Source organism: Salmo trutta, chromosome 21, assembly GCF_901001165.1.
Source record: "Salmo trutta chromosome 21, fSalTru1.1, whole genome shotgun sequence".
Lineage (NCBI taxonomy): Eukaryota > Metazoa > Chordata > Actinopteri > Salmoniformes > Salmonidae > Salmo > Salmo trutta.
The window spans coordinates 42,883,909-42,905,194 of NC_042977.1; the positions used below are offsets into that span (position 1 = coordinate 42,883,909).

The 21,286-nt window shown below is 41.2% G+C and overlaps 1 protein-coding gene and 1 non-coding gene across 2 annotated transcripts; both read left to right on the plus strand.

Moving 5' to 3' along the window:
* The first annotated feature begins 2,868 nt into the window (after positions 1–2,868).
* LOC115157493 (succinate dehydrogenase cytochrome b560 subunit, mitochondrial) lies at positions 2,869–20,282 on the plus strand. The gene is made up of 6 exons (XM_029705791.1): positions 2,869–2,955; positions 7,891–7,950; positions 15,435–15,536; positions 18,850–18,911; positions 19,105–19,268; positions 19,444–20,282. The coding sequence occupies exons 1-6, from the start codon at positions 2,939–2,941 to the stop codon at positions 19,549–19,551; spliced, it is 513 nt and encodes a 170-aa protein (XP_029561651.1). The 5' UTR covers positions 2,869–2,938; the 3' UTR covers positions 19,552–20,282.
* On the plus strand, positions 3,944–4,016 carry trnat-ugu (transfer RNA threonine (anticodon UGU)). Its single transcript has one exon. It is a non-coding gene; the product is annotated as a tRNA-Thr (tRNA).
* Positions 20,283–21,286: the final 1,004 nt, after the last annotated feature.

Here is a 21,286-nt window from a genome sequence, read left to right on the forward strand (position 1 = left end):
GCTGCAGATAGCAATACTGGGTGATTTGAAAAGCTGTCATGGGTGTCATAGGGTTAAGACCAAGACGCAGCGGGTAAATGTATACTCTTCTTCTTTTATTTAAGGACAAAGAAGGAAAACCAAAACACGTATATACATATTTTTTATTTATTTAATTTTTTTAAATAAACAAAAATTATAAAAAATAAAAACACGACGACAAATAACATGCCGGTAAGGCAGAAAGCTATACACAGCAACAATGTCCCACAAAATCCAATGACAAACAAACTCCTAATTATAGGACCCTCAATCAGAGGCAACGATAACCAGCTGCCTCCAATTGAAGGTCCAACCCCAATTAACTAAACATAGAACTACAATAGACTAGACAGAACATAGAAATACACTAACATAGAACATAGACTAACAAACCCCGGACCACATAAACCAAACACCCCTCTACCTAAATACATAGCCCGAACCACATAAAACAAACACCCCCTGCCACGTCCTGATCAAACTACAATAACAAATAACCCCAATTACTGGTAAGGACATGACAAAAGCCATAGTCAATCAATCAATAATATAATTATTATTTTAGCGATAATGTTTATTTTTAATTTACAATCTGTAGAAGCTATGAGAATAGAAAGTTTCAATTGTTTTGTGAAGCATCACAGCACAGTTGAAAGATTTATGGCAAATAGAAATCCGAAATGAATGATGTTGAGTGATAGATGGCAGGGGTTGAATGGAGCTGAAGGGTGGGACTAATAACAAGATAAACAATGTAAAACATACGGGGTCTGTAAAATGTATATAGGTTCAGAACTTTTGTGAAATAGCACAGTTACAAATATAAATCAAACTGGATAGACATCAGAAATAGAGGAAGGACTAAAAACAAACAAAATATAACTATTGTAAAATAGACTGTGTCTGTAAAATGTGTATAAGATGAATAAATTGAAGGTAAAAGCCGAAGTGTTTATTAGTTTACTCCAATTGGGCGATCGGTGGTAGGGTTTGCGGGGAATAATAATAAAGGTATATTCTTTAAAAAAGTATGTATTTCTATATAGGTATGTGTATGTATGTATGTGCATATGTATGCATGCATTGGAAATGATGCAGACAATTACATTGATGGAAGCAATATTCTTTCCGCAATATTAAGTTGATCCACCCCTACATTTTTATTTTTTTTTAAATCTCAAGGATGATCAATGGGCTCAATTTAGAGTCTCATAGCAAAGGGCCTGAATACTTATGTAAATAAGGTATTTCTGTTTTTAATGTCTAATACCATAAGGTGAATGCACCAATTTGTAAGTCGCTCTGGATAAGAGCATCTGCTAAATGACGTAAATGTAAATGTAATACATTTTCAAAAATGTCGAAAAAACTTTTTTGCTTTGTAATTATGGGGTATTGTGTGTATATTGATGAGGACATTTTTTTAAATTTAATCCGTTTTAGGCTGTAACGTAACAAAATGAGGAAAAAGTCAAGGGGTCTGAATACTTTCCGAATGCAATGTACCTGTGCTAATTAGCAATCTGCGTCTCCGAACACCTGTGTTGTCACTGAAAAATACTGTTGCTTGCAACTGTGATAAATACCACTATAAACATTGTATGCAGTGTATTTAGCATTTGTGAAATTATTTTGATGTGATATGAAAGTAGAGGGATTTATGTTGCTAGAACTGTACCACAATTGGGGAGGCAGGTAGCCTAGTGGTTAATGTGTAGGGGAGGCAGGTAGCCTAGTGGTTAATGTGTAGGGGAGGCAGGTAGCCTAGTGGTTAATGTGTAGGGGAGGCAGGTAGCCTAGTGGTTAATGTGTAGGGGAGGCAGGTAGCCTAGTGGTTAATGCGTTGGACTAGTAACCGAAAGTTTGCAAGATGGAATCCCCAAGCTGACAAGGTCAAATCTGCCGGTCTGCCCCTGAACAAAGCAGTTAACTCTGTTCCTAGGCTGTCATTGAAGATAATAATTTGTTCTTTTAACTGACTTGCCTAGTTAAATAAAGGTTAAATAAAAAAAATCTAAAAATTGAGAATCAATTCACATTTAGATGTAGCATTTGGCTGTTTTGACCTCTAAACAGAACAGGTAAGGACAATAAGGAGTAAAGTCAGTCTCCTTTAGTTCATTATTGGGATAATTTAACCTATAATTATCTACCATGGGTGGGGTGTATAAACCTAAAATGGTTGCAATCTGTCAACAACAAAAAATACATCTAACAGCTGCAGGGTTCAGGGAAATCTCAACAAGTTTTGACAAAAGCATTTCAAATAGCCTAAAATCTGTTTTAGTATAGACAGAGAGGAAAAGGAGAAGAGAGAGGATTTACTCATCCCAACATTTGTTCCCATGAGATAAACCCTTTTTTTGTATGGAGGTCTATGAGAGTGTCGAATTACCCGAAGCTTATTTGATTTAATAGAAGTTTTGTAATGTTTAGGCTGTTACAAATGTACTGATATAAGTGGATGCACTTGGCATTCCAGAACTTTGAGAAAAACTATGTATGTCTGTTGTTCACATGCATATCTGCCCTCTGCTTGGCTAGAATGGTCCCACCTGATCTCGCTTGCCCGCAATAATTGAGGACATGTATTTACATTTTTTCAATGTAATAGATCATCTTTGGTGTAGATATTTTTTTCCTTAGGCCTTTTGACCTTCCATTCTGACCGTCTTACGGGGACTGTCAGGGTATTTGATATCGAGAATCCTTGGGAAGTACATACCCCCGATTGAAATGTACATTTTAAATGGGTAAGGGTCATGGTTAATGTTAGGGGTAAGGGTCAAGGTCATGGTTAAGTCGTTAGGCTAGGGTATGGCTGTCCCAAGCATCCCGTCTAGCACTAATCAGACCGTCAGGAAAAATATAATAATATCCGTTTACGCCATATCCTGTTTCAGCTGTTAAAGAAACAATGGCGTTGCTTCTAAGGTCAGTAGTTACCTGTGCTTTATCTAACTTTGAGACAGTTTATTTATGTTTACATTTCGTTTGTTTGTTAGACATATGTGTAATACTTATTAATTTGTCTTAGAGTGGTGTTCAAATAGATTTATTTAGCCAGAGAGCTTGCTTCACCCTACTATCGTCGTAACATTGTTGCTTGCTACACATACTAACGTTAGCATGTTTAGTTAGCTAGCTAGCTCCTCCGACAAGACTTTAGATTTACACCAAGTTATTTTGATAGCTATGAACGCTACAATGAGCTTAACATTCCTATGGAAGCAATGCTTCTAAGTTTCATGTATATAACTAGTTAACTAGATTACTTGTGTAGTATCCTAGCTAGCTAACACAATATGTACTCTTAAGGAGCCTACCTTTTAGTCCTAACGGTCCAAGGACATTGTATGTTATTTTTAAAGGTAACGTTAGACACTCCGGCTGCCAAATACCCTATCTAAACGTCAATTAATTCACAATTGTGATACGGTTCTTGAACAAAGCCCCTTACTTCTATATCACGTTCTAAAGTTACACAAGGTGTTCGGAGCTCGCCTCAGTTCCATTACATCACACGTACAGTACCAGTCAAAAGTTTGGACACGCCTACTCATTCAAGGTTTTTTTTTTTTTTTACTATTTTCTACATTGTTGAATAATAGTGAAGACATCAAAACTATGAAATAACACATATGGAATCATGTAGTAAAGTGTTGAACAAATCAAAATATATTTTATATTTGAGATTCTTCAAAGTAGCCACCCTTTGCCTTGATGACAGCTTTGCACACTCTTTGGCATTCTCTCAACCAGCTTCATGAGATAGTCACCTGGAATGCATTTCAATTAACAGGTGTGCCTTGTTAAAAGTTAATTTGTGGATTTTCTTTGCTTCTTCATGCGTTTGAGCCAATCAGTTGTGTTGTGGCAAGGTAGGGGTAGTATACAGAAGTATACAGAAGATGGCACACTGTCCTGTGTGGCTCAGTTGGTAGAGCATGGTGTTTGTAACGCCAGGGTTGTGGGTTCGATTCCCACGGGGGGCCCAGTACGGAGAAAATAAATGTATGAAATGTATGCATTCACTACTGTAAGTCGCTCTGGATAAGAACGTCTGCTAAATGACTAAAATGTAAATGTAATGGCCCTATTTGGTAAAAGACCAAGTCCATATTATGGCAAGAACAGCTCAAATAAGCAAAGAGAAACAACAGTCCATAATTACTTTAAAACATGAAGGTCAGTCAATCTGGAAAATTTCAAGAACTTTAAGTTTCTTCAAGTGCAGTCGCAAAAACCATCAAGCGTTATGATGAAACTGGCTCTCACGAGGACCGCCACAGGAAAGGAAGACAGAGTTACCTCTGCTGCTGAGGATAAATTCATTTGAGTTACGAGCCTCAGAAATTGCAGCCCAAATGAATGCTTCAGAGTTCAGTTAACAGACGCATCTCAACATCAACTGTTCAGAGGAGACTGAGTGAATCAGGCCTTCGTGGTGGAATTGCTGCAAAGACACCAATAAGAAGAGACCTGCTTGGGCGAAGAAACACGAGCAATGGACATTAGACCGGTGGAAATGTGTCCTTTGGCCTGGAGTCCAAATTTGAGAATATTGGTTCTTTGTCTTTGTGGGATGCAGAGTAAGGGGACGGATGATCTCTGCATGTGTGGTTCCCACAGTGAAGCATGGAGGAGGAGGTGTGATGGTTTGCTCGTAGTGGGCCTATTATTTGTTTTATAACAGGACAATAACCAAACACACCTCCAGGCTGTGTAAGGGCTATTTGACCAAGAAGGAGAGTGATGGAGTGCTGCATCAGATGACCTGGCCTCCACAATCACCCGACCTCAACCCAATTGAGAGGGTTTGGGATGAGTTGGACCGCAGAGTGAAAGAAAAGCAGCCAACAAGTGCTCAGCATATGTGGGAACTCCTTCAAGACTGTTGGAAAAGCATTCCAGGTGAAGCTGGTTAAGAGAATGCCAGGAGTATGCACAGTTGTCAAGGTAAAGGGTGGCTACTTTGGAGAATCTAACATTTCTTGAAAGTAATATGTTGTAGTTTTGATGTCTTCACTATTACTCTACAATGTAGAAAATAGTCAAAATAAAGAAAAACCCTTGAATGAGTAGGTGTGTCCAAACTTCTGTATAGGTGAGTTTAGTTAAGAGACATGACGCTCAATCTGAACATTAATACATGTCACTTGCGGTTTTGGAAGCATAAGGACCTAATCTTTCATATTAGTGAGAAATAATAATAAAACAAAATGTTAGATTGAGCCTGTTACTCTTTCTATTCCAAGAACCTTAGATGTTCTGTTTAGAGGTGAGTTTGGTCTGGCAGCCAAAACAGCCAATACTCCAGTTGCAGCCGATAGTATTTTTCAGCGACAACACGTTTGTGGCATCAGTCTTCCATTTATACACAGGTGTTTGGGGACTCAGATAGCTAATTATCACAGGTAAGCCTGTCTTCCGCCTGTTTCCTGTAAACAATCGCTGTAACATGCAAATATGGCTGTGTAGACAACAACCCTCACCCTCTGGGGGTGCGTTAACGCAGAATTTAGCATTTTTCAAGCACAAAAGGGAAAGATTAAACGTAGTAAAAATGTCTTGCTGCGTTTTGTACACGTACATCTAAATTGCTTCTAATTGTAAATTCTGCTCGGCTTCGGTCAGGGTTCGTTCCAAATCGTGAATGTAGAAGTACTAATTTCGTGCTTCATTTGCACTTCTCAAATCAGATGAAATATCTTTGCTCTTGTCACTGGATCACCAGACAGCGCTCCGACTGATGTGTAGCAACAGATTATCCGTTATATTGACCGGATAGTGAAATGGCCTCTCCGGAACCTAAAATAAATGTCTTTTTAAAAAAAATGGAAGGCAGTAAGGAGGAGGCAAGATCCGGTGGGACCATTCGGGCCAATGAGAGAGCAGATATACGCGTGTGAACAACAGGTACAACTCCGATGTAAAGTGTATTTTCTCAGTTGCCTAATCTAATCATTACGAAAATGTATACGCGATCAAATAAGCATTACATTTTTTATTAACCAAATTCGACACCCTCTTATTGACCGCCATACAATACCTTCAGGTCAGAATTTTTGTTAATTTAAATGACACCTGCTGGAGAAGACAGGTTTTGGGCCAAGTTATGCCTCTCGCTTCACCTCTTCCTCTCTTTGTTTAAACTACTTTTCTCAGGTACTTTCCTCCAGTGTAGTTTTTCTCCGGTTGCAAGATTCAATTATGTAACTGGCTACATTCTTTCTATGATAAACATTAGAAATATGATGACCATGCTTTGTTTTTGCAAAAAAATACCTTGCTTTTTCATTGGAAGCTAATTTACTTGTGTGGCTGCTAGCCAAATAGCGTTGCACTTCTGTTGTCATGTGATGAAAACAATTTTCTGCCGAATTTGTTGCACAAATGTATTTTGTGTGAAGAAAAACTATAGTTCATGCCCCATCTCACTCTATTGAAGAAAAAAAAAAAACCCACTGACTTTCAATATAATAAGCAGATTTTTTTTTTTTGATGGTCTGCGTTTTGATAATTCTGATTTCTGAAAGCCAATGCGACCACTGACCCTATAAATGTGTAGTAATTTAACATTTTTTCCCCCGCTGATATGGAAGATGTTGTTTCCATAACCGTACCACAGGCGATCCGTGTTAACATTTTACAGCATGAGTTCCCAACTACCTTCAGCTGATGGACAATTTCTTTCTTGAGCGGTTAGTTGGGGGGCTGGAAATCAATTACAAATAATTTGTACACTGCAAATTGACTGTAAGCCCAAACCAATATAGTATTTGACAAAAACATACTGTAATTATTTCAAACCTTGACTAACTTCCTCCATTAGTAAATGCATGTGCTGCTCTTCTCTGTCCATGGCAGCTCGGTCTGTGAGTACCTACAGTAATTGCTGCACTTGGGCTGCTCTTCTCAATGACCAGACATTAGAGAGCTATTAGCAACTTTTCGTCCCTCTTAACTTAGACTAAGTGAAATAATCTCTCCTGTCTTATATTTGCCTGAGGTTGAAGCACTTCTGACACCATCTCTTATCTTAGTCATATGACTGTACTGCGTAGCAGAGCACGAGGAAAATGGCTCGGCTTTTAAATATTAGTGATCAATTTGGTGACACCAGAGCCCTGCCCTAGTTATTGATGGAACAACAGGCCCTGCCCTAGTTATTGATGGAACAACAGGCCCTACCCTAGTTATTGATGGAAAAACAGACCCTGCCCTAGTTATTGATGGAAAAACAGATCCTGCCCTAGTTATTGATGGAAAAACAGATCCTGCCCTACCCTAGTTATTGATGGAAAAACAGATCCTGCCCTGCCCTAGTTATTGATGGAAAAACAGGCCCTGCCCTAGTTATTGATGGAAAAACAGATCCTGCCCTAGTTATTGATGGAAAAACAGACCCTGCCCTAGTTATTGATGGAACAACAGACCCTGCCCTAGTTATTGATGGAACAACAGACCCGGCCCTAGTTATTGATGGAACAACAGACCCTGCCCTAGTTATTGATGAAAAACAGACCCTGTTCTAGTTATTGATGGATGAAAAACAGGCCCTGCCCTAGTTATTGATGGGAAAACAGGCCCAACCCTAGTTATTGATGGAAAAACAGGCCCAGAGTCGGGTAGCAGAGCTCTAGTTTGAACATGAACATCCTTGAAAATGTTGAACTCTGATTTGCTTGTGCATATTATTTCAGCTGTTGCTCAACATGGTTTCACCAATATCAAGCTGGGAGTTATAAGTGTAGGCTCTAATCTCCTCTGAGGAAGTAGGAAGTGGCTCAGTGAAACAAACTTGTTTCTACTATACCATGTTTTTACTAACATTACTAAATGTATGTTGTTTGATCTCTCTCACAGGACACTAGCCCGACGGAGCACTTGCTTGTCCCGCCCTCAGTTTGGTGTTTTCTACAGACAGTGAGTAGATTTTGTGTGTGTGTGTGTGTCAGGTTTTGGAACTGAAATTATTTTCCAATCGTTTCGTTCTGAACAGAACCATTCTTTTTTTTCTCCTTCTGTTGCACTGTTCCGACCAGGAAAATACATTTCTGAACTGGTTCAAACACCCCCCCCCCCCCCCCCCCCCCCCCCCAAAATACTGCTTTATATCATTCCTTTTCGTTCCTTTTTAAACCTCTGAAATATACACTACTGTTCAAAGGTTTGGGGTCACTTAGACATGTCCTTGTTTTCCATGAAAACATACATGAAATGAGATGTAAAATGAATAGGAAATATAGTCAAGACGTTGACAAGGTTATAAATAATGGTTAGAGCCAGTTTGCGCTGTTCTGTGAAGGGAGTAGTACACACGAGATCTTCAGTTTCTTGGCAATTTCTCGCATGGAATAGCCGTTTGTTTCTCAGAACAAGAATAGACTGACGAGTTTCAGAAGAAAGTTCTTTGTTTCTGTCCATTTTGAGCCTGTAAACGAACCCACAAATGCTGATGCTCCAGATACTTAACTAGTCTAAAGAAGGCCAGTTTTATAGCTTCTTTATTCAGGACAACAGTTATCAGCTGTGCTAACATAATTGCTAAAGGGTTTTCTAATGATCAATTAGCCTTTTAAAATGATAATCTGGGATTAGCTAACACTACGTGCCATTGGAACACAGGAATGATGATTGCTGATAATGGGCCTCTATACGCCTATGTGGATATTCCATTAAAAATCAGCAGTTTCCAGCTACAATAGTAATTTACAACATTAACAATGTCTACACTGTATTTCTGATCAATTTTATGTTATTTTAATGGACAAAAAAATGTGCTTTTCTTTCAAAAACAAGGACATTTCTAAGTGACCGCACACTTTTGAACGGTAGTGTATATATTTTTACATTTAGCTCGACATTAAATTACTACACCAATCAGGGCACATAGAGCAGCTTGGTGTGGAGTGGGTAAGCACTTTAATTTGTTTAGGAAAGTCGTTAAGAGCAAATTGTATTTTGCCGTAACAGCATGGTTTAATCATAATGAAAGAGACAAACACACACAGTGTGCTGACAGTCACAGTGTAGGGTGTGAGATGCAGCTGACATTTTGAGGGTGAGGATGGAGGAAGCTTGCCTTGAAGCGCTGGGCATCTTATTACATGCATTATCTGAGTTAGGTCCACAGTTACACCTACAGAGGAGTGGCTTCTATAGAGGAACTTTGAATGTCTTTGAACTTCCGAGTTGGTTTAATGTTCTCTAACTAACACGGTTGTAGAGTAGCACTAGATTTAAACATTTTTTTTTTACAATATATTTATTTCATTTTTTTACGATTTAACAATCAACAAAATAGGACACAGATAATTCCCCCTTATTCCTCCCACCTACACAAAATAGCATGCTCAATGGGAGCACTTCGTGCCAAAGCCTTCCTTCCTTCCTCCCCTCATCCGGTATTGGCTTCAATGATTAACAACAATAAAACGAAACAGAATGACCTTCACATCCAATGCTCGAAAATATATTATTCAATGCAAAAACAAATAATACATTAAGAAAATGAGGCAGCTGAAGTGATGACTGGAACTGCTGAAAGTCTCCCCAGACATCAGTCAATTCACAGGGGTTATTACGTAAATTGTACGTTATTTTTTTCAGATGGAATATAGAAAGTTGTTTTAGCCACATCTGCTTGGCAGAGTGTCACTTTTCCATACAAAAGCGGTGCATTTATTGGCTGCATTGACTGCTGATGCATCAACTTGAGCCTTGTGTTAAATGAAAGATGCTGAGCATCTAAAAAGTACTCTCCCCATTTCCCATCCTCAACAATGAGACCAAGGTCATCATGCCAATTCATCCAAGCCTTCAGAGCTTCATCGTTCCCCAACAGAGCTTGAAGACCAGAGTACATGTAACAAATGAAACCTTTTACCTCTTTCCTTTCCAGCCACAGTTTATCAGGTGTAGATTTATTCATGGACTGAATCCTCACCTCCCTGTTGAGTGGCAACATAACGCCTAACCTGTAGGTACTTGAAAAAATTAGTTTGAGGTAACTGAAAATGAAATGCCAGTTGTTGAAAGGATAGCAGTTCACCCTCTCTATATATAGATGACCAAATGTTTTAATTCCTTTGTTGAACCAAGAACATGTAATACCATGTCTCGGGTTTGGGTAAGATGGGGTTCTTATAGAAAGGTGTTTATTCATATATATATATATATATATATAGATAGATCGGTTCTCCTCTGTTTACAGACTTCAATCAATATATTTAAAGTGTTTTTAATTAAACAGTGGTTTATGAGACCTAACAAAGCTTAAGGTGGGGCTAATATAAGGTATAGATGCCAATGAAACTGGGGAAAGACGCTCTTCCTCTGTCTCCAAGAGGGTGAACTTGTTGTTGTATCTTGCCATATCCACACAGCCTTTAGCTGAGATGCCCAGTAATACAACTGGAAGTCAGGTAGAGTAAGGTTTGAATAAAGTTGTGTGTTTCGCTCTGGGGGTTCCCTTTCCATCGAAATGAAGAGACCTTCCTATTAAGTTGTTGAAAAAACTTTGGCAATAGGAAAGGGTTAGGTTTGAAAAAGGTACAAGAATTGTGGTAATATATTCATCTTTACACAATTGACCTGCCCAGTAAGAGAACTTGGTCAATCCCGCCGTCTATCTAATTCTTCTCCAACCTTTTTGAGAAGTGGAGTATAGTTCTGTTGATATGTCTTAATAATTTCAGAAGGAATTTGCAATCCCAGATATGTCATTTTCTGAAGTCTCCAAAGAAAATGGCTGGTCTAAGATTGAGTTCTGCATAGCTGCCTTGTTAAAAGGCACAATTATACTCTTCAATATTTTTAATTTAATATCCTGAAAAGGTCCCATATTCTTTCAGGATGTCAACTGTGTGACATTTCTGGTTTGGTGAGGTAAAGCAGAATGTCATCAGCATATAGATGTTCACACCCACCTATATGAACACCATGGCTGGATGAGATCTAAAAGCTTTTGCCAGTGGCTCTATAGCCAAAGACAAAGATGACTAGCGGGACAACCCTGTCTTGTGCCACGTGATAGAGAGAACTGTGAGGAAATGTTTCCATTAGTTAGGATCTGAGCTACCGGACATTTGTACAGTAATCTAATCAGACCCTACATACTGAGGTCCAATATTCATCCTCTGTAAAACTTCAAACAGGTTGTTCCATTCTAAGTAGTCAAAAGCTTTTTCCGCTTCTAATGAAGCCGCCACTACAGGTTCTTGGTCATTCTCTACATAATGCATAATATTAAATCATCTTCTGATATTATCAGGAGATGATCGGTTTCTTACAAAGCCTGTTTGTTCCATATCAACCAAGTCAGGAAGAAACTTATTCAGTCTAAGAGCTGAGTTTCGCAAGAATCTTACATGAATTGTTCAATAGAGATATTGGTCTATACGACCCACAAAGCAGAGGATCTTTCCCAGGTTTTAACAAAACTGTGATCGGTGCTTGTTTAAGTGCGTCTGGGAGCTTTTCTGTCTCTGTGGCAAGGTTAAATATATTGCAAAGAGGCTCAATTAGTTTGCGTAAAAAGGGTCTATAGAATTCAATAGGGAATCCGTCTAACCCTGGTGATTTTCCCCCTGCAGTGTTGAAAATGGATTCCCTAATTTCCTCAGACGTGATCTCTTTCTCCAAGTACTCTCTATCCTCATCAGTTAAAGCTTGTCAATTGAGTTTGTTCAAAAATTCATGCATTGTGGCACAATTATACTTTAGACTTGTACAATGTTTTCATAAAACTCCCTAAAGACTAGATTCATTTCCTCAGGACCCTGAACAACTGTTTTATTGGGCAGCTTAATAGAGCCAATAACTCTAATAGCTTCCTCTCTCCTTATCTGCCAAGCAAGCAACTTTCCTGCTTCATCTCTATGTTCGTAGTAGTTTTGTTTTGTTCTCCTAAGAACGTTTTCTGCTTTGTGGGTCGTCAGGGTGTTACATTCCAATCGCTTTAATGACTCAACTATACAAAAAATTAGACTCAAATGTGTAATTATGAACCATGTTCATTTTCAAGAAATGTCTTTCTCCAACAAATCTACTTTTAGCCTTATTCGTCTTACGAACACCTGAGGTAAACATAATGATTAGCCCCCTCAGATATGCAACGACAGCTTCCCATAAAATTAGGGGGGAGGGGGGGGGGGGTGGTGCAGAGTTGTTATTGGTGCTAAAAAAAATATGTTGATATGAGTGTTCAGAAAGGTTAGAAATGTGTGTGATTATTTAGTAAGTATGTGCCAAACCTCCACCTTCTTGAGGATGGCTGTTTTATTGACTGGTAATGAAGCCAGCAGCCCAGAATGATCTGATATAGATCTTGGTAAATACTTGCACCCAGTAGTTAAACTTGCCTGCAGGAATAAGAGATAAGTCGATTCTAGACTAACTGTTATGGACAGGGAAGTAAAAGGAGTGTTCTTTTAACCTTTTTGGTTGTGAACTCAGGATGATGGTGATGATTCACTAATTGTCCCCATTTCATTGTTGAGGGATGATAGTTATCGTCTGGTAAAGGTCATAGCTTGTCTTTTTTCCTGTGCTGCATGGGTGCGTTTGGTTTTCGCTTTTGTCACCGCGCGGCACAGGTTTCAAGGGAGCCTTGGTGAATGCCGATTGTTTGACATTTTGAGTGTGCGGCTGGTGACCATGAGCATATTCTCTGTTTTTGTTTTTTTTACATTGTCAAGTGGGGCTAAATAGTCCGGTCATTATTGTTGCCGATGTTTGTCGCTTTAATTAAAAATTGATTTTGTGACTGAAAACATTTTCATGTTACAGGGAACAGTCTATGGACTTTTATGCAATATACGTGTAATTTACAATTAACCTAATTCGGGCGATGCGATGCATAGCAGGTACGTCTATCTTAAAGACTAGTGCATCTTTGCTGTGTGCTTAGGGTTGTTGTCCTGATGAAAGGTGAACCTTCACCCCAGTCTGTGCTCTGGAGCAGGTTTTCATCAAGGATCTCTCTGTACTTTGCTCCGTTCATCTTTGCCTCGATCCTGACTAGTCTCCCAGTCCCTGCCGCTGAAAAACATCCCCCCCTGCATGATGCTCCCACCACCATGCTTCACCGTAGTAATGGTGCCAGGTTTCCGCCAGACTTGGCATTCAGGCCAAAGAGTTTAATCTTTGTTTTTCATAAGACCAGAGAATCTTGTTTCTCATGGTCTGAGTTATTTTAGGTGCTTTTGGCAAACTCCAAGTGGGCTGTAATGTGCCTTTTACTGAAGAGTGGCTTCCATCTGACCACTCTACCATAAAGGCCTGATTGGTGGAGTGCTGCAGAGATGGGAGAAACTTCCAGAAGGACAACCATCTCCACAGAGGAACTCTGGGTGCTCTGTCAGTGACCACTGGGTTCTTGGTCACCTCCCTGACCAAGGCCCTTCTCTCCCGATTGCTCAGTTTGGCCTGGCGGCCAGCTCTAGGAAGTGTCTTGGTGGTTCCAAACTTCCATTTAAGAATGATGGAGGTCACTGTTCTTGGGGACCTTCAATGCTGCAGAAATGTTTTGTTACCCTTACCCTTTGTGAGATGCAGAGTAGGTGAACGGATGATCTCCGCATGTGTAGTTCCCACCATGAAGGAGATGGTGGGGGGTGCTTTGCTGGTGACACTGCAGCGATATGCCATCCCATCTGGTTTGCCCTTAGTGGGACTATAATTTGTTTTTCAACAGGACAATGACTCACAACACACCTCCAGGCTGTGTAAGAGCTATTTGACCAAGGAGAGTGCTGCATCAGATGACCTGGCCTCCACAATCACCCGACCTCAACCCAATTGAGATGGTTTGGGATGAGTTGGACTGCAGAGTGAAGGAAAAGCAGCCAACAAGTGCTCAGAATATGTGGGTCTCCTTCAAGACTGTTGGAAAAGCATTCCTCATGAAGCTCTGAGAGAATGCCAAGAGTGGGCAAAGGCTGGTTACTTTGAAGAATCTCAAATATAAAATATATTTTGATTTGTTAAATACTGTTTTGGTTACTATATAATTCCTCTTTAGTGGGGAGAAAGCCATCCTCTTGTGTTGTGTGGGAGAAAGATCCGGAAGGATCATTATTCTGGAATTTCCGTACTTGAGCACTTCCTTTGCTCTGGCAGCTGAGAGGATGCAGACTGTGTCCCGGTACCATAGAAATGTAATGACAAATGCCCTGGGTGCAACCTGGCCAGGCAGCTGCCTCCGTAGGGTGCGATGGGTCCTCTCGATTTCCAGTGGGTGCGAGCAAGGCGGTAGACCTGGGGAATCCATTCCCGTAGAAAAGAGATGGCGTCTCTTCCCTCCACTGCCTCTGGGGAGACCTTGAAATCTGAAATTGATGTAATTTTCATAATCTAATTTCTCCTTGAGTTTAGAAGTGGCGTCTTCCAACTTCTTGTACTTTTGATCCACGTCCTTGCGGATTTCCAGGATGGCAGCCTGGTGGTCAGCATGGTCTTTTAATAACTTTGTCACTCGTCCCTTTGTGACTTTCTGGTCTTTGTGTAGTTTATCGACCAGCACATACATTTTTATGAGGTGTTCATAAAGTGTCTCTTGGATTTTTCTTATACCCTTTCTGAACCATGCTGGTGCTACTTCCGAGCAATCATCCTCCGAGGCCGAAGAAGGGCTGTCAGAAGGTGGCATTTTTCTATGCCTCTTCTGAGGCTTTGCAAGATTTGGCATATTTTGTTTTGGGCAATAAGAGATGTATTAACTTCCAACTATTACCGAACTGGTAAACCGTGTCAAAATGCCTCAACATTTTTCTGAAGTTCGAGGATGCTACGCAGATGCGTCTTGTTAGAGCTTCGCCATTGCCCATTAAAAACACTTCTTACCTTTTTGAGGTTAATAAATCCAATGTGAAACTTGATCACTAGCATTGGAAAAAGTCAATTCATTCTTCTCTAATTAAATATCTCCCCAATTTCTGAATTACGCTTGTAACATCGTCAGTAGGCTACAGTAACCTATGCTTCAGAGGGGAAGGGCAGGTAGCCTGCACACCCACTGGCAAAGATTTCCAGCTAGTGGGCAGACTCTGGAATACGTTTCTGAGTGACAGAGGGAGGGCTTTGCATAGGCAAATGTGTTGTGATTTTTGTGGGACTGGAAAAAAATGCCTGGAACGTAAAATAACGGTTTCCCGTGCTTTTAAAATTAAGGTTCTGTTCTGGAACAGTATAAATCACTTTCGGTTCAGGTTCTGTTCCTTAAATCATTTCATTATTTTCCTGTTTTCGGGTTCTGTTCCCTGAACCGGTTCCAACCCTTGGTGTATGTGCCTGCCCACTTGTCTCTGTTATTCTTTAATGTAATTACATGTTATGTTGGAATTGAATGTGCATGTTTTCTCTAGCATATTACTTGTTCTTAATATACAATTTTTCTATTTCTTTAGTGCTGTTCCAATGGGAACCACAGCAAAGGAGGAAATGAACAAGTTCTGGGCCAAAAACAACAAATTGAACCGACCCATGTCGCCACATATCAGCATCTACCAGTAAGTTGGCTACGTGCGTAATAATGAATAAATTAAGAAACTCACACTGCACCTCAGCAATGGCTGTGTCAAATTTAAATTGTGAAAGGGTGCTCGTCTGATTGTACTCTCCATAGTCTCCAGGCCGTTTCAGAGATCACTCCAATAGGAAGACAATACACACAGCTTTGATTCAGTGCTTTGTGACATTGTTTATGGATCAGGGGAGCAAGTACCTTTTTTAAACCACAAAACAACCACTCAGGTGCTCCTCACAAGATAATTAACTCATTATTAGGGGTGTAATTGTTCACCAAACCCACAGTTTGGTACGAATTGTGGTTTTGGGGTTAGGTTTCGGTACAGTGGGAAAATGAAATGATTTTTGATTTGACAAAAAATGTCAAACTAACCCCAGGATCTTGAGCTATATAATGTAGGGCCATATTTATTTTATTTTTTTACACAAGTTTGTTTTTTTCCTGGTTTTCACTCTCCAAAATCAATCATCTCTTAAAATCACACTTTAAAAAAAATATATAAAAACAACATAATTGTGGGTTCTACATCTACAACAACGCTTAAACCAACAGGGGGCCATTTCTGGGGTCTGGGGAAAAAAATCTAAGGCATTTTTGGGTGTAGATACCCTTTAATCATGATATTATTCTGCCAGGTATGTGTCGTCTACTTTGTAGTTTAATATTTTAAATTGAGAAGCCTTTTCATCTACCAGAAAGAAGCCTGTTGTCATTAGCATCATCGCTAACGGCTACACAAAGTGGTAGACACACACACACACACACACACACACACACACACACACACACACACACACACACACACACACAGAGAGAGGGGCATTCCCACACCTTTGCCTTTTCAGAAAGTTAAAAGAACATACCAAACACAGCTTATCATGTTTGGCAAATTAATTAATTCAATACATTTAGTTGACTTCTTACTAAGTTCAATACGTTTTTGCTTCTACCGGGAGCTTTAAACATCAATGGAGGATCCTCCAATTCTGGGTTATCGACCCCCACCACGTGCTATCGTACAGAACTGTTGCCCCGGCTGCGCCTCACAAAAGCATCGTTTGAAATGCGCCAATTAGTTGTTTTTAGCGGAATAGCCTACAATGTTTTTTCAGCTCAGATTTACTCGAGGCATAAAACGCAGTGTAGGCATAGCCTTTAGGCTTAGTGGATTACAGTGTGGGCGTAGCCTTTGGGCCTAGTGGATTACAGTGTGGGCGTAGCCTGTGGGCCTAGTGGTTTACAGTGTGGGCATAGCCTTTGGGCCTAGTGGTTTACAGTGTGGGCGTAGCCTTTGGGCCTAGTGGTTTACAGTGTGGGCGTAGCCTTTGGGCCTAGTGGATTACAGTGTGGGCCTAGTGGATTACAGTGTGGGCCTAGTGGATTACAGTGTGGGCCTAGTGGATTACAGTGTGGGCGTAGCCTTTGGGCCTAGTGGATTACAGTGTGGGCCTAGTGGATTACAGTGTGGGCGTAGCCTGTGGGCCTAGTGGTTTACAGTGTGGGCCTAGGGGTTTACAGTGTGGGCCTAGTGGATTACAGTGTGGGCCTAGTTGATTACAGTGTGGGCGTAGCCTGTGGGCCTAGTGGTTTACAGTGTGGGCCTAGTGGATTACAGTGTGGGCCTAGTGGATTACAGTGTGGGCCTAGTGGATTACAGTGTGGGCCTAGTGGATTACAGTGTGGGCCTAGTGGATTACAGTGTGGGCCTAGTGGAATACAGTGTGGGCCTAGTGGATTACAGTGTGGGCCTAGTGGATTACAGTGTGGGCCTAGTGGATTACAGTGTGGGCCTAGTGGATTACAGTGTGGGCCTAGTGGATTACAGTGTGGGCCTAGTGGATTACAGTGTGGGCCTAGTGGATTACAGTGTGGGCCTAGTGGATTACAGTGTGGGCCTAGTGGATTACAGTGTGGGCCTAGTGGATTACAGTGTGGGCCTAGTGGATTACAGTGTGGGCCTAGTGGATTACAGTGTGGGCCTAGTGGATTACAGTGTGGGCCTAGTGGATTACAGTGTGGGCCTAGTGGATTACAGTGTGGGCCTAGTGGATTACAGTGTGGGCCTAGTGGATTACAGTGTGGGCCTAGTGGATTACAGTGTGGGCCTAGTGGATTACAGTGTGGGCCTAGTGGATTACAGTGTGGGCCTAGTGGATTACAGTGTGGGCCTAGTGGATTACAGTGTGGGCCTAGTGGATTACAGTGTGGGCCTAGTGGATTACAGTGTGGGCCTAGTGGATTACAGTGTGGGCCTAGTGGTTTACAGTGTGGGCCTAGTGGATTACAGTGTGGGCCTAGTGGATTACAGTGTGGGCCTAGTGGATTACAGTGTGGGCCTAGTGGATTACAGTGTGGGCCTAGTGGATTTACAGTGTGGGCCTAGTGGATTACAGTGTGGGCCTAGTGGATTACAGTGTGGGCCTAGTGGATTACAGTGTGGGCCTAGTGGTTACAGTGTGGGCCTAGTGGATTACAGTGTGGGCCTAGTGGATTACAGTGTGGGCCTAGTGGATTACAGTGTGGGCCTAGTGGATTACAGTGTGGGCCTAGTGGATTACAGTGTGGGCCTAGTGGTTTACAGTGTGGGCCTAGTGGTTTACAGTGTGGGCCTAGTGGTTTACAGTGTGGGCCTAGTGGATTACAGTGTGGGCCTAGTGGATTACAGTGTGGGCCTAGTGGATTACAGTGTGGGCCTAGTGGATTACAGTGTGGGCCTAGTGGATTACAGTGTGGGCCTAGTGGATTACAGTGTGGGCCTAGTGGATTACAGTGTGGGCGTAGCCTGTGGGCCTAGTGGTTGTTGTTTTCTTCCATCTACACTATTTTTGTAAGTATTCATTCGGATTCACAGTTCAGACAGAAACCGAGGTCCCTGTACCAAACGGTTTGGTAGGAATATGTGCACCGTTCCAAACCTACTAATTATGTAAAGAGCCTTTTAATGATTTTGCTCTTAACAGTGGAAGGGTTAGATTTAACCATCGGGTCACGTGACCAGGTAAACACAAGGGACCTATCTTTAGGTATTGACAGGGTTTATATCCAGTGTGAACTACAAATGCTGTGTTTGTATACTGTATGTGTGTGTTGTCATGGTACCCTGTGTTGTCATGGTACCCTGTGTTGTCATGGTACCCTGTGTTGTCATGGTACCCTGTGTTGTCATGGTACCCTGTGTTGTCATGGTACCCTGTGTTGTCATGGTACCCTGTGTTGTCATGGTACCCTGTGTTGTCATGGTACCCTGTGTTGTCATGGTACCCTGTGTTGTCATGGTACCCTGTGTCTTGCAGGTGGTCGGTGCCTATGATGATGTCCATCACACACAGAGGCACGGGAGTGGGACTCAGTGGAGGTATAATTAATATACTAACCTCTTACAGCACACTCCAGGGTCAACTTTTCCCTGAACCATTATTGGGAGAAATTCAAAAACTGACCCCAAGATCAATGTCAAGTGGCAACTTCACCCTACTCCTTTACAGTACATGGAAAAGACCACAAGATCACAGTCCAAAAAACATAATGTTGTCCTCTCTGTCTTTCAGGTATCTCGGCATTTGCTCTCTTAGCGTTGGTGTTGCCAGGTAACTACCCATACTACCTTGACCTGATCCACTCCCTGTCCATTGGCCCTGCTCTACTCGGTCTAGCTAAGTTTGGCATTGCCTTCCCTCTGTCCTACCACACCTTGAATGGAATCCGCCATCTGGTAAGTAAAGTCCACAGCGCATAACACTAGGTCATCGTCTTAAAACGAATATACTGCTATGTTAGTCCTTGTTGATGTCTGTCCTTTAATGCATCCTCCTTTTCTTTCTCTCGTTCTTTACTGGTCTTTTTGTCTCTCTCTCCGTCTCTCTCTTCCGTCGCTCTCTCTGTCTAAGTTCTGGGACAGTGGTAAGGGATTTACGCTTCCTGAGGTGTATCGCTCGGGCTACGTGGTCATCGTGCTGTCAATACTGACCTCCATTGCTGCCATTGCATACATGTGAGCAGCATGGCGGAGGACGGGAGGAGGAAGCGAGGTGGAGAGAATATGGAGGGAGGGATGAAGTGGTTGTTTTGTTTATATATTCTGGTCTTTTGTGTCACCAACACAGTAATTGAATGGATAAATGTATAAATAAATAAAATGTTTTGTGGTTTATCATGGAAAGGTTTAGCCTGGTCAATCACTTAACCTGGTCTCCGGGGTAGACGTAACATAAATGTGAATCCGGGCGACTCAATTACTAGGATATGCTACGTTTCGTATGGTATATATTCATTTGTATAAATGTTTCGCATGGTATGTTATAAATTGCAATTTGTATAATATGTTACAAATTTGCAAAACGTATGATATGTTAAGAATTCCAATTTGTTGTGGCTAACTTTAGCTCGGTGGCTAATGTGAGGTAGATTAGGGGTGAAAGGAATATCTTTAAAAAGTCATAAGTAGTTGCTAAAATTGTCCGTGATTAGTTTCAAACACGCATTCATTCTTTGGGTTGCTAGACGTTCACGTTATTCACCCATCCAACCACTCTACTTTCATTGTTGCCTTAAGTAATTTTCTGTCTTATGTAACCATACATATCATACTGATTTGAGGGTGCCAGATTTAGATGTACTATGTTATGTCTAGTCTATGAGACCAGGCTGGCTGTGCTCAAGTTTAATTTCAAGTGAAATGCATGCAAAATATTAGTGAAATAAATTAAACACAATGGGTGCTACAAAATGACAGTGTTGTGTGATGGAAGAAATGAAACCAAAATAATGGAAAGATGACCCTAACATCACCCGGTTTGTTATCTAACTGAATACGATTAAATTGTATCACCAATTATGGGAGGAACAATGATGTCAACAGCACAAATGGCTCCCTATGAAGTGCACTACTTTTAACGTAAGGCCCATTGGGCTCTGTTCAAAAGTAGTGCACTATGTGGGGAAATGGGGTGCTATTTGGGATAAGAGTTACCTCATCGTGTGTCCTAAATCTGTCTCCTGTGATGTCATTTATCTGCAATAGATCCTCATGTAGATCACTCAGAGCATCAAATCACCAGTAATGCCACTTTGACAGTCAGATCTTACGCTTGTGTGTCAGCTCCAGTCATTTCTGTCTACAGTAGCCCTCTCCAGGAGAAGTTTTGTCTCCATCCGAGTCCATTACGTTGTTTTCTCTCCAACAACAGCATTTTAGGCAGAAAAAAGGCAGCCTGTGACTTGAGTTATGTTTTTTTCTGAAATATTTATGAAGGCTCCCACAGTTTGTGTGCAGCATTTTCCACTGTGGATATTAGTCTTTATTCCACGAGGTCATTAACACCTGCACGTTATTGGATGTGTGCACAATTATGTTTGAAACGATTGATGTTTTCTGAACTAGCTAGAAAGTTGCCTGAGGCTTCAGCTCCCACCGAGCCACACAGGAGCTCCTTCTGCACCTAATCATGTTTGGTTTGTTGCAGTCTGAAGGGAATACCATGTTGTGACGTAATGGTGGGCCTCAACCTTAATGTGGTGTGTGTGTGTGCGTGCGCCGAGTGTCTTAAATAGTACCCTATTCCCTTTTGGTCAAATGTAGTGCACTACATAGAGAATAGGTTTCCATTTGGAATGCGGACCTTTGTGTGCACAGTCAATGACGAACGTAACAGAATGAAAGACCCACCTACTGTTCCAATATTATTTCGTAACAGTGAAATGTTGTCCCATGGGGCGGAACCTGCTTTGGTA